Here is a 13,970-nt window from a genome sequence, read left to right as displayed (position 1 = left end):
GTCAGGTATGTTGGATAGGTATTACTTTAGCATGTACTAATGAGCTCACTGTGGGTCAGAGAGACTAAGTAACTTGTCAACGTTTCATGTTAATAAATAGCAAAGATAGATTTTTAAACTAGTATTGTAATTATAAATTCACAATCCTTTTTTCAAGTACAGCATGGCACTTCCCTAGTATAAACAATGACACTTTGGCTGAGGTTAATATACAAATGGAGTCCCTAAAAAAAAAAAAACAAACCCAGTGCCATCGAGTCGATTCTGACTCATAGCAACCCTATAGGACAGAGTAGAACTGCCCCATAGAGTTTCCAAGGACCGCCTGGCAGATCTGAACTGCAGGTAGCACAAATGGTTAAGTGCTTGGCTACTTGCTAAAAGATTGGCGGTTCAAATCCACCCCGAGGCGCCTCAGAAGAAGGGCTTGGTGGTCTACTTCGGAAAAATCACAGCCATTGAAAAACTCTACGGAGCACAGTTCTACTCTGACACATATGGGGTCTCCATGAGTTGGAGTCAAGTTGACGGCAACTGGTTTGGTTTTTTAATACATAAATAATGCTGCAAACAGGTATTTCTCTATGAAAAAATTTTTAGCTGGTCATTATGATAAATTTTGTCATATTTAGTTATGTCACTATTAATCCTAAGCTTTTATTCAGGTATACTCAATTATAATATTTTACTTTACAGGTAGTCCCCGACTTACGACGGGGTTCCATTCCGAATCCAACGTAAGTCGGTCCTGACTTAAATACCTCTTCATATTTTTTTTTTCTGTTTCATAGCCTGCTATAAGGCAGTGTTTTGAACAGTAAATCATAACATTGAAAATCTGCAAGTGGCCATTTGAAAATGATAACATCAGCAAATTATGCACTGCAACATTATATGTGGTACATATTAAGTATCATTAAGATGTAAAAAAAAAAAACAGACCGTCGTAAGTGCGGTTCCTCTTAACTCGAATACGTTCTAAGTTGAGGACTACCTGTACTTCTTCTAGACAGAAATCACTAGAAGAGACAAACATTCCTTTTTTTAGGACATTCTTTATGTTCATTGAAGACGGGCTCAAGTGTAGTTTATAAATATTAAATTACGAGTATTGAAGCACCATAAATTTCAAGGACAGGGAGGTTAGCAGTGAACTCCCAGGTGATCTGAGCAGGTCAGCTCTCCCTAGTAAAGGCCTGAGGGAGAAGCACAGCCGATGCACCCTGAGGGATTGTGTGAAGTGGACTCCTGGACGGCTGCGTAACATTTCATTCTTGCTCACTTTTTCATCCCTCCTTCTTCCTTTCTGCCACCCCCTTCATCTTATATTCAATCCCTGACATTTGAAATGCATTTGGATAGATGGAACGATTTAAGGGCATCTTTTAGGCTTTCTACTGCCTGCTAATGTATCATTTTTGTTCCGATGCAGTATTCCATAATTATTAAACAAGCACCCCCATACGGCATGGCAAGATCAGCACGAGTGTCCGGTAAATACTCAGAACCACAAATGACGACTCCTCAGATGGTCAGGTCCTTCAGGGCTGCGTGTGCCGTGGAAGCTGACTAGCATCACTGCCAGAGGACTTGTCTCGGCTGAAAATCCTTTTTCCTATCAGTAGTGATGGTGACTAATGCAAGTTAGTGTCCCTTTTCCTTTATTAATGAATTAGCATAATTAACTCAAACTTTCATTAAGCACCTACTTTGTAAATTTCCTTAGTAAAATTAACAATACCATTGAATTGTATGACACCAAAATGGATTATTATAGCATGTAATTAAAATAGTACTTATGTTGCAAACACTATGTGTCTGTTTTACAGGAAAGCAATTAGATAAAGACAGTTGACATGATTTCTCCTGTAAGGTGTTTACCTGGGTGCGGAACGTTGAAGAACGCCCTCTTTAATCTCATCCCACGTTAAGCCATACTTTTGTGAAGGTAAAGGTGTTTTTTCTCTGGTACCATGTGTTAAACAGCTAGGTGCCTGGGATGCAGTAAGAATAAATCTTTATTTACTTTAGACATATGAAAGCAGAAATAAAGCATAGCAAATTGCAAAAGAGAGAATGGAGATTTCCAGTAGTTACAAGTGACTGATTTATTATGATAAAGGAATGTTTTAGAATATTTTCTTCCATCCAATCAGTACTTTTTTGTCTTTTGCTTGTTTAAAGTAAAACAAAACAAGGTCTTATTTCTTGTATTTTAACGAAGACATTTTAAATGTCATTAAGAAATCACCACAAATAAACATATAAAGAGAAAATGGAGCAAATTTGAAAATTTTAAGTACAATTGAGAAAAAAAAAACCTCATTATTCAGAAATTCAAATAGCCCATCTGTTTCAAAGGCCAGCATGTCAAATACGTAGCAGCGGTGGTAGCAGTGGCAATATTAACGGTAATATTAACACACAAAAATAACGGCAACTTACTTTTATATATGCCTTACTATGGGTATGTGGCACATACTGGGCCAAGCATTTACACATTTTCAGATTTAATCTTTACAGTGCTCATTTCTATATAGTGCTCCACAGTTTAATAAAAGTGCTGTTAAAATGTGGGTACAATGCAGTGAATACTAGCTTCCTCACGTCAATTGCCAGTGGGATCTATTGCTGGTTATTGGCTATGGGGACACACCATGTTCTTGCAGAGTTATGAATAAACATTTGGAGCACACGTAATAAAAACGAACTTCTGCTTTAGTTTATTATCTGTAGAGCTAACTTCCTATATCTCAAGCTAGTAATAGCCATCATTTATCAAACACATACCATGCCAGGCACTTTACTGACATCATTTATTCTCCCCAGCAATCTCATAAGGCAACTGCAGGTTTTCTGGATCAGGAAACTCAGGTCTCAGAGGATAAGTGAGTTGTCCTTGAGCCTTAAGTGGCAGGGCCCTATGTCAAACAGCCATTAGTGGCTGAGATGTAAACCTATAATCTGCTTGTTTTCACAAGGGGAGAAGGAAGTTGAGTGGAAATATGTTTTATTCTTCTATCCCTTAGTCTGTGTTTTAAATTTTAATAAACAAATTATTTTTACAAACAGTAAACTTATCTTAGAATACAAGTGGATGATTGACACCCTCCCAAAATAAAAAAAATCACTTTGCCTCAAAACCAAACTTAAAGCTGTAATATTTTACAAGAAATGATTGCTAAGCCTTCAAAATATAAACATGATAAAAAGCTTAATTGTCTAGGAAAAAGTAAAAGCAAACATAAGAGAATGATATCCATCTATTCTTATAAAATGGGTAACTTCCAATAATATAATCAGTGGCAATTCTTAAAAAAAAACAAACAAAAAAACGCAGGTATAAAAACTCAAATAGCTTCTTGCCCAGCTTTGCTGGCTCCTTTATTCAAGTCTGCATCTTTGAAAACATTAAGGTATTTCATTCATCTATCCTGCCAATCAAGTAACCATCTGGAAAAGATGCTAATAACAAATGATTTCCCAACTTGGGCAGGCTCCATCTGGCCATTCACAGAGAGCTATAACCATTTGTAAATAGGCAACCTTCTGCATTCTGGCAACAGCATATGCAACAAGTGTCACCAAGAGATTATACTCATAGTCCTCACAATTATACAAAAACACCAGCTCCAAATAGCTATACATATTTTTTTTAAGTTAAAGCATCCGCAATTCAAATGTGGCGACCTGAAAATATCTCATTTTTATTACCTGCTGTATGTTCACTTCTGAATCTGTCAAATTCTCAGTCTCAGCTGTCTCAAAATCAGAGTTAAAGCTGTAGTGTTTTAAAAGAAATGACTATAAGCCTTCAAAATATAAACATTGTGATAACAAGCTTTACTGTCTAGAAAAAAACTCAAACAAGAGAATGAGGCTGATATGTTCTCACAAAATGTGTCATTCCCAATAATATCATCATGAAATAGCTATGGCTTGGGTTATGTACGCTTCTTTTTCCTTTGCTGAACACCAGCTAGATATCAGCTGGGCAGAACAGGAGTAACACACAAAACAAAAACCCGTTGCTGTCGCTAATATAGGAGAAGATGGAAAGTATTTCTTTCACGAGCAATCGTAACTATAATCAGACAGGATATACTTGCTTTCCTCATCTCTCCCCAACTTCACAAGCTCTATTGTAGATTCAATTGTTTAATCTTTGGCTAAATATCTACAAACGCAGACATTAAAAAAAAAAATAGGCTAATATTCTTTTCTTGGGTATAGATATCTATACCCTTTTTTTTTTTACTTTCTAAAATAGTACTAGATAAATATTTGTTCACATAACACTAGGAAAAAAATCACAAATCAGCTAACACTTAATACTTTACAAGATTTGTTTGCTTCTTCATTCATTTGGCAAACTCTTAGGAAGATGTGTTGTGTGCTAGGCACTAACTATTGTGGAAACCCTGGTGGCTTAGTGGGTAAGTGCTATGGCTGCTAACCAAAAGGCTGGCAGTTCAAATCCACCATGTGCTCCTTGGAAACTCTATGGGGCAGTTCTACTCTGTCCTATAGGATCGCTATGAGTTGGAATCTACTTGATGGCAATGGGCTTTTTTTTTTTTTTTTTTAGGCACATTGTATATGAAAACATTATTGAGGTAAATTATTATACTTAATTTCTAGAAATTATCCCAACTGTCTAAATTATTCTTGGGGAGTTCCTGCTATACAAGACTAGGACTGAATATTTGCAGGAAAGGGGGAGCAGGAGTAGTTGGTTAAACAATTGTTTTTTCCCTCTATAGCTCATTGTTTTGCTATTTTTAACATGAATTAATAGATATGTTTACCCAAATGCTGTCTGATGAGGTATTTTAAGGATATCCTGAAAATAATGCATAAAATTTGAACAAGGTCCCCATGTTTGAAACAATAAATTAAGTAACATCATTACAGGTCAGAATTGACCCGACGGCAACGGTTTTTTTTTTTTTTCAACATTTATGTCTATAAGGAGCCTGACAAGTTTAATAGCTAACTTTTCTATATTTTTTCAACAATTACTCGTCCAGTTTTAACGATACATGCAAAATGAAAGTCACCTTATTAACCTTATTCTAATCAAAAGGACACTACCAGATGTTAAGTGTGGGGCTTGAGGTGCATGATATAAAATAAGGAATGCTAATTTCATTTCTACAATATCTGAAAGGGTTTACTACTGGCTGTTGATGAGTCATACCTGCTTACTTCAGTCTGGGTTTCAGCTTCTATCCGCTGAGCCTTTTTTCTTCTGGCAGGTGTATAGTATCGGTACTGTGACAGGAAAGATTTTGCATCTGTTTTTAAAGTGCGTGGAGTGAATGGCAATTCTTTGTTAGAAAAGAGTTCAGAATGTTTATCCAAAAGATCCCCAGTGGGTGCTTTTGAAATAACCAGCTGAAACCGGTGGGGACTGGGGCATGCGCTCCTGGGCCCTGCGCTCCTGGGCCCTCTGCTGTAAGGCCTTGCAGAGCTCGGTTTCCTGGGCTGGGAAACTGTGTGACCCATACTGGTGAGGGAGGAACTGGAGTTCTCCTCAGTACCACTCGTGAGGACTTTATCGGATTTACATGGGCCAAGGAGTAGTCTCTCTGAAGAAGGTACTGGTGACCTTGCAAAGGAAGGAAATTCCCTTATTCCTTCTATTAACACATCAGCCTCATCCTGTGGTTCACCTGCAGGCTAAGAACATTTGGGTTGACAGTCAATTGCATTTACAAATTCATATCCAGTTATCTTCAGTTTCTTCACTTAGATAAATTAGTAGTTAGGTTAGCAGACTTGTTCACTACCAGGAAAGCAGTTAAAATCAATTTAAGATTCTTGGTGCTGTAAAAAATCTAAAAATATGGCATTTTCAAATGAGTTTTTAAAATAGATAGTATGATGCAATGGTGAAGAGCCTGAGTTTGAATCTGTCAGATCCTGTGCCTCAGTTTCTTCATCTATAAAATGGTAGTAATTGTAGCGTCTCCCAGAAGTCAGTGTGAGGATTCAATGAGTTAATACATTTTACAGTTAAATAGGTGTGACAGTATCTTGTACATAGTAAGCACTCCATAGCAGTGAAAGAAGTTATTTTTATCATCCCTTTTTTACTCTATACAGTGGCAACAGAGTACCTATTATATAAATTACCATGTAAATAAAATTACTGAAATTATTTAAAACTAAAATAAAAATGTTTCTATATTTCACATTATTGTTTTAAAGGGAAAAACTATCAATCATGCTTAATTTACAAACTCTATAAATAAAAATAAGCAAAGGAAATCCATTTTTTAAAGATAGTTTTCTCAAATGACTAGAAGTTGCAATAAGATTTTGTACTTGTGAGTGGACTCAATTATAAGTTGAATGGGCAAGCTGGACAGATCAAATGATTCTTTAGCACATCCATATTTACAATTAATTCCTCATATGCAATGAAATGGAAATCAAAGCTGGGTCTGTTTTCTTCACTAGAGTCAGTGCTGGCAATTTTCAAAATAAAGAGTTTCTCATATATGATCTCATGTATGTAAATTGCTAATATGTTTAGAAGCTAAAGCTAGCATTTTCTTTTTAAAGGTAAATTATAGTAAACATTCTAAAGCCACCTAATTTGCAAAATAAATACACTGCCCAAAATAATAATTTTAAGACAATTTGCATGTGCCTAAAATGTTTATCATCAAGGCTTAGCAAAACTCTTAGCAAATTGCAAGTTACTGTGACTTCTAAATGGAGTCAATAAGAAAATGTATAAATGAACTTGCAGTGTGACTACTTTTGCGTGTGGCCATGGGCTTGTAACTCTACCCAGGTGATCGTGTGATAGGGTAATTGTGGCTTACCAAGGAGACTGGTCAGTTTTCCTTAAAGAGAGCCAATTCCAGAGTAGAAGAGAGAAGCCCACCACCATCAAGGAAGGAGATACCTAGCAGCAGAGACCTGGCAGCAGGAGACAGTGTGGTGGGCTTCCTGGCCCATGGAGAAAGAAAGCTGAGTACCTTTGGGCAGAGACTCAGAGCCAGAGAGAGGCTATCCTGATGGAAGAGCTGTATCCTAAGTGTTCTTGAGCTTGAATTTTAACTGTTAACTTCCCTAATAAACCCATAATTGTGAGTATGGTCTGTGAGTTCTGTGTGGCCATTGCAATGAATTACTGAACCCAGTAAAGAGCACTGTGGGAGGGATGGTTGGTGTCAGAATTGGTAGAGATGGCAGAGAGAGGAGGCTTGCCTGGCCTCTGCCTCATAGGAATCAGCCTTGGGCTGTTGATCTTGGCTCTCTTTCCCCTTGTGTCGTTGGAGGAGGTCAGACACCTCCCCCATGCCATTCTTACAGAACTACTTTATGAAGGCCAAAGTTATAGGGTTGCAGTGGCTAATAGAAAAATTAAAACATCTTATATTTACAGACTTAATTATGTATTTTACTTTCAACAAATTCCATTATCTAAAGATAAAATTATCAAATTACATTAAAAATGCTATATAATAGAAAATATTTTGAATTTTCAGTTAAAAAGTACAATCACTAAAAATGAAAATATACATGTGAGTCAAATATTGATAAACTGATTCCTAAATGGCACAGTACAGTATGGAGTACAGCAGGTTTATTCTAAAGGAACTGGCTTTATGCCTGGTCCTTTTATCTCTATAGTAGCGCTAGGGACTCTCGTATTCACAGGTTCACTGATGACAGGGTTGTTGTGAGGCTTAGGCTGTATGTGTGTGTGTTTAAAGCATTACTCAAAGGTGAGGTATTATAGTACAAAGTGTTCATTGGGATTAAAAATACCAAGCTAAAGAAACCCCAAAAATTGTTTTCATGAAACTCTTAGCTCCTCAGTCTTTAATAATTAAGCCTTAAGAAATAGAAGAATATCAATCTAAAATTTAGTGGAAAATGTTCTACTATTAACTTAGTCTGCAGTAGAGACTTCAGTACAGAAACCCTCCTTATCTTTAGCCTAAAAGAAAATCTAACCTTTATGGTATAAGCATAAATAATAACATTCACAGCACTAACTGTAATGTATCTCCTGCTGGATTAGATCTGCTGGTTCCATTTTCAGTTAAGCATCTCGATAAGAACAAATCGAAGTTCGTTTTTGTTATTAAAACCCAGCATTCTTTTCCTCAAAAGACACTGTCCTTTTCTATCCGTAAGTGGCTGAAACGAGAGCTGAGAATGAAGCCCGGAAAGCTACAAGTAGCTACAAAAGCTACAAGTAGCTTACAGGGGCAAGAGCTCAACAACTGAAGAATGGACACAGAAGCAGACATAATTTCATGGCACTTCACATTGTCATCTGTATAAGGTTACACTGCATGATTTCAAACTTACAAGTTTATGCTTCACATTCACTTTTCATCCCACCACCACTGAAAACACACTGTGACAACATTCTCAGGCCAATAAAGACTCCCCATGGGAAAGAGAGGGGGGTATATTACAAGACACTATGTGTTGTGTGCTGCCATGGAGCTGGCTCCCATTCGTTGTCGACAGGCCCAGGTAAAATTCCCTCTGTGTTAAAACACAAATTTAGAACTTTTCTGACAAAAAATAAGGTAGATGGTCACCAAAAAGTCAGATTGTACCATTAATGAAGTATCTTAGAAATATTTGCTTGTAAAAGGTAAAAATACTATCTTACCTTTTGCAGCGTGCTTAATATTGACCTGGAATTATTTTTAGAATTGGCCTGCCTTATGGTTTTAGCTAACCTCAACTCCTTTTCACATCGTGCTAATTCCCTTTTGAGTTTCTCTCTTCGTTGTTGGTCTGCATCTAAGGGGGAAAAACAAATCTCTAAATATCATCTAAAATATAGAACAAAAGAGAAAATTTAATTTTTTTGGTCTTATAGAACTAGTAAAAGGCATATTTTTTTCTTGCTAAAAAATGTTTACACTATTGATATGTAAATTTAAAAATCCACAGACCTTTCTCTATACAGACAGGGAGCCTCTGAGTGGTGCAAATGTTTAACATGCTTGGCTGCTGTGATGGTTAAGGTTGTGTGTCAGTTTGGCTGGGCCATGATTCACAGTGGTTTGGCAGTTATGATATAGTTTGGGAACTATGTAATTATGTAATCACCTCCATAACGAGATCTGATATAATGCATAATGCTATGAGCAGCCAATCAGTTGAAAGGGCATTTCTTGGAGATGTGGCTGCATCCCATATAGGTGGATTTTCTGGCAAAGCGCAAGGGCTTTTGCTCACTCTGGATCCTGCAGCTGGCTCCTGTTCATCTGACCTCCAGTTGTTGGGAGTTAAGCTAGCAGCTTACCTGTCAATCTTGGGATTCATTGGCCTCCACAGCCTGCGAGCCAGAGACCTGCTGTCTGACCTGCCAACCTTGTGTTTGTGTCTCTAGGGAACCCAGCCTGAGGCAGCTGCTAACCAAAAGGTGGGAGGTTTGAGTCCACCCAGAGGTGGCTTGGAAGAAAGGCCTGATGATCTAACTCTGAAAAATCAGCCAGTGAAAACCCTATGGAGCACACTTCTACTCTGACACACATGGGGTAGATGATAATTGTCCTTTTGGTTGACAGGCCCTAAGTCTTAGGAGTCATTCTTGACTCACTCCTCTTTTTCTCTTACACCCTATCTACATTTGATCCATGAGTAAATGCTGTCGACACCCTTTAAAATGTATCCAGAACCCAACTATTTCACATTCCCTCCACTGCAGCCATTTTTTCTCACCTAGATCACTGTCTCCTACCTGGTCGTCCTGTTTCTACCATTAGCCTTTCAAGACTATTCCTAATACAGTAGCCAGAGAGATACTTTTAAAAGTTAAATTAACTCACGTTACTCCTTGACTCAAAACCTTCCAAGGGCTTCCAATTTCATTCAGAGTAAAGACCAAACTCCTTGCAGCGGCCACATCCCTACATGACTAGCATCTCTCTGCCCCATCACAATGATCTCATCTCTTATCACTCTCCAGCTGTCTCACTGCATGCCAGCTAGATAGCCCTCATGGACCTCACCAGATGAGATACACAGGAATCAAATCGACTACATTTGTGGAAAGAGAGAATGGAGAAGTTCGGTACCATCAGTCAGACCAAGGCCAGGGGCCAACTGTGGAATAGACCCTCAATTGCTCCTATGCAAGTTCAAGTTGAAGCTGAAGAAAATTAAAGCAAGTACATGAGCGCCAAAGTACGGACCCTGAGTATATTCTGTCTGAATTTAGAGACCATCTCAAGAATAGATTTGCTGCATTGAACACTAATGACTGAAGCCCAGGCAAGTTGTGGAATGACATCAAAGATATGAAGAAAGCAAGAGGTCGTTAAAAAGACAGGAAGGAAAGAAAAGGCCAAAATGGATGTCAGAAGAGATTCTGAAACTTGCTTTTGAATGTAGAATAGCTAAAGCAAAAGGATGAAGTATAAGAGTTGAACAGAAGATCTCAAAGGGCGGCTCAAGAAGACAAAGTATTATAATGAAATGTGCAGAGACCTGGAGATATAATACCGAAAAAGAAGAATGTACTTGGCATTTCTCAAGCTGAAAGAACTGAAGAAAAAAATTCAAGCCTCAAGTTGCAATACTGAAGGATTCTACAGGAAAATATTAAACAACATAGGAAACATCAAAAGATGGAAGGAATACACAGCCTTACTGTACCAAAAGGAACTGGTCGACATTCAACCATTTCAGGAGGTAGCATATGATCAAGAACTGGCGATACTGAAGAAAGAAGTCCAAGCTGCACTGAATACCAATTGAGATGTTTCAACAAACAGATGCGGCACTGAGGTGCTCACTTGTCTATGCCAACAAATTTGGAAGACAGCCTTCCTGGCCAACTGACTGGAAGAGATCCATATTTGTACTCGTTCCACAGAAAGGTGATCCAACAAATGTGGAAATTATCAAAACTATCATTAATATCTAACAGCCTGGCTGCTAACCCAAAGATCGGCAGTTCAAAGCCACCAGCTGCTCCTTGGAAACCCTATGGAGCAGTTCTCTCTGACTATAGGATTGCTATGTGTCAGAATCGACTTCACAGCAATGGGTTTTGATTTTGCTTTCCGGATCATTAATATCAGACACAAGTAAAATTCTGCTGAAGATCATTCAAAAGCAGTTGCAGCAGTACATTTACAGGGAACTGCCAGAAATTCAAGCCGATTCAGAAGAGAACGTGGAACCAGGGATATCATTGCTGATGTCAGACGGATCTTGGTTGAAAGCAGAGAATACCAGAAAGATATTTACCTGTGTTTCACTGACTATGCAAAGGCATTCAACTGTACGGATCATAATGAATTACGGACAACACTGCGAAAAATAGGAATTCCAGAACACTTAATTGTGCTCATGAGGAAGTAGGTAGATCAAGAGGTTGTCGTTTGAACAGAACGAGGGGATACCACATGGTTTAAAGTCAGGAAAGATGTGTGTCAGGGTTGTATCCTTTCACCATACTTTATTCAATCTGGGATTCAATCTGTATGCTGAGCAAATAATTTGAGAAGCTGGACTATATGAAGAACATGGCGTTAGGACTGGAGAAAGACTCATTAACAACTTGCAATATGTAGATAATATAGCCTTGTTTGCTGAAAGTGAAGAGGACCTGAAGCCCTTACTGATGAAGATCAAAGACCAGAGCCTTTGGTACAGATTGCACCTCAACATTTTAAAAAAAAACAAAAATCCTAACAACTGGACCAATAAGCAACTTCATGATAAACAGAGAAAAGATGGAGTTGTCAAGAATTTCATTTTACTTGGATCCACAATCAATGCCCGTGGAAGCGGCAGTCAAGAAACGCAAACAACGTATTGCATTGGATATATCTGCTGAAAAAGACTTCGTTAAAGTGTTCAAAAGCAAAGATGTCACCTTGAGGACTAAGTGGTCCCTGACCCAAGCCATGGTGCTTTCAATTGCCTAATATGCATTCAAAAGCTGGATGATGAATAAGGAAAACCGAAGAAGAACTGATATCTTTGAATTAGGGTGTTGGCGATGAATATAGGCTATACCATGGACTGCCAGAAGAACGAACAAATCTGTCTTGGAAGAAGTACAGCCAGAATGCTCCTGAGAAGCAAGGATACGAGACTTATCTCACATACTTTGGACTTGTTACCAGGAGGGAACAGTCCCTAGAGAAGGACATCATGCTTGGTAAAGTAGAGGATCAGTGAAAAAGAGGAAAACACTCGTTGAGATGGACTGAAACAGTAGCTCCAACAATGGGCTCAAACATAGTAATGACTGTGAAAATGGTGCAGCACCAGGCAGTGTTCTGTTCTGTTGTCACTATGAGTTGGAACGCACTGAACGGCACCTAATACAACATACAGCCCTCCTTGGTGTGCCTTGAATATACCAATCATGATGCCACCTCAAGGCTTTTGAACTTGCTGTTTCCTTTTCCTGGATTGCTCTGCCCCCAGACATACACATGCCTCCCCTAAATTCTTTCAGTCTCTGCTCAATTGTCACCTCATCAGTGAGGACTTTTCCTCCTATTTCCTGCTTCACATTTTCCCATAGCATTTATCACTATGTGACATATTCTACATTTACTTGTTTGTATTTGCTTATTGTTTGTTTCCTCCAACTAGAACGTAAGCTCTATAAAAGCAGGTACTTTCTTTCATTCATCTTTTCAGTTCCAGTCCTTGAAACAATATCTAACACATAGTATTGGAACAGTACCTAGCACATAGTCAGTGCCCAATAAACATTTGTTGAATTAACTAATGAGTGAATTCTAGTGAAGTAAACAAAGTATTACGCAAAATGCCTGATTGTTCTAAATTGGTGAATTCGGATTTTAAATCCAAGAGTTTGGTTGAGCAAGAGGATTAATACATTCAGGCTATTTATTACACAATCTTTTTATTACACACACACACACGAAAGACAAATCTTATATATCTATTATTCAGGAGATTAATACCAGCATGAAAATTTAGCAAAGCTCTCTCATTTAGAGGTGACCACTATTAAAGAGGACTATTTGATCTAAAGATGATCAGCGAAAATCATCTTAATTCGAATGATTTGAATTTTTAAAAACCATAAATATTGAACAAACCAGTTTTTCATTCTTTTTTAATAAAAGTTACTAATATGATACAGAAAAATAAAACATACAGCAGCACAGAAATTCAAAATCTAGAAGCGATCTTAGAGATCATTGCTTTTCATTTTACAAAAGGTGGTAAGAGGTAAAATGGCTTGCCCATGTAGCTAGTGTGCTGTGGTCTTGGAAAATATACACTCAAGCTCTAGAATGCCTTTACTGTGCCTATGAAACGATACGAATCCCTAGAGTCCTTCAAAGATGTAACAGCCTATATTAGGGCTTGTTACAAACATAAAGGGCACAAAACAGGGAAATATAAAGTGCCAAGCACAGGGCCTGATAAAGACTCTGCTCACTGAATGGCAGCTGGTGGCTAATGGCTCAGCTTAGCTCTCTCTTTCCCACTAAGAAGATATACAAGAAGAGATGGGCCCAGCAACAGAGGGGCATTTCCCTATCTATGTCCTCATTCATTACTTACCATGGACTACCGTGGGTTAATATTTATTTTCTAACATAGACATCCTCTCTCAATTAGATAACTACTAAATTTAAATAGTAACTTAAGAAAACACTAAACTTACAATACATTGATTTTTTTGATTCTTGATAAGACAACCATGGAAACCCTGGCGGTAAAGTGCTACAGCTGCTAACCGAATGGTCAGCAGTTCGAATTCACCAGGTGCTCCCTGGAAACTCTATGGAGCCGTTCTACTCTGTCCTATAGGGTTGCTACGGTTGGAATCGACTCGACGGCAACAGGTTTTTTTTTTTTTAATTAGACAACCACGGGCTGTGATATCTATCTTCTTGAGTTATTATTAAAGTATGCATTTCTTGACCTGAACTCAAACACAAATACCTTAAATGGTATCCTTCAGAAATTTTTTAAAT

General features: G+C 38.0%; 1 protein-coding gene across 2 annotated transcripts in view; it reads right to left on the bottom strand.

Annotated features, from left to right (window-relative positions):
• Positions 1-13,970, bottom strand: part of SPATA7 (spermatogenesis associated 7) — a 35,829-nt gene that overhangs the window by 6,429 nt on the left and 15,430 nt on the right. For both annotated transcript variants that reach the window (XM_049897419.1, XM_049897420.1), the window contains exons 5-8: positions 8,651-8,784; positions 5,201-5,682; positions 3,715-3,781; positions 1,882-1,994 (exon numbers count right to left, since the gene is read on the bottom strand). In XM_049897419.1, the coding sequence (XP_049753376.1) occupies positions 1,882-1,994; positions 3,715-3,781; positions 5,201-5,682; positions 8,651-8,784 (796 nt within the window). The remainder of the gene's footprint in view (positions 1-1,881; positions 1,995-3,714; positions 3,782-5,200; positions 5,683-8,650; positions 8,785-13,970) is intronic.

This window comes from Elephas maximus, chromosome 10, assembly GCF_024166365.1.
Source record: "Elephas maximus indicus isolate mEleMax1 chromosome 10, mEleMax1 primary haplotype, whole genome shotgun sequence".
In the NCBI taxonomy this organism is placed as follows: domain Eukaryota; kingdom Metazoa; phylum Chordata; class Mammalia; order Proboscidea; family Elephantidae; genus Elephas; species Elephas maximus.
The sequence above is the reverse complement of the archived record's forward strand: the minus strand, read 5'-3'. Positions and strand labels throughout refer to the sequence as shown.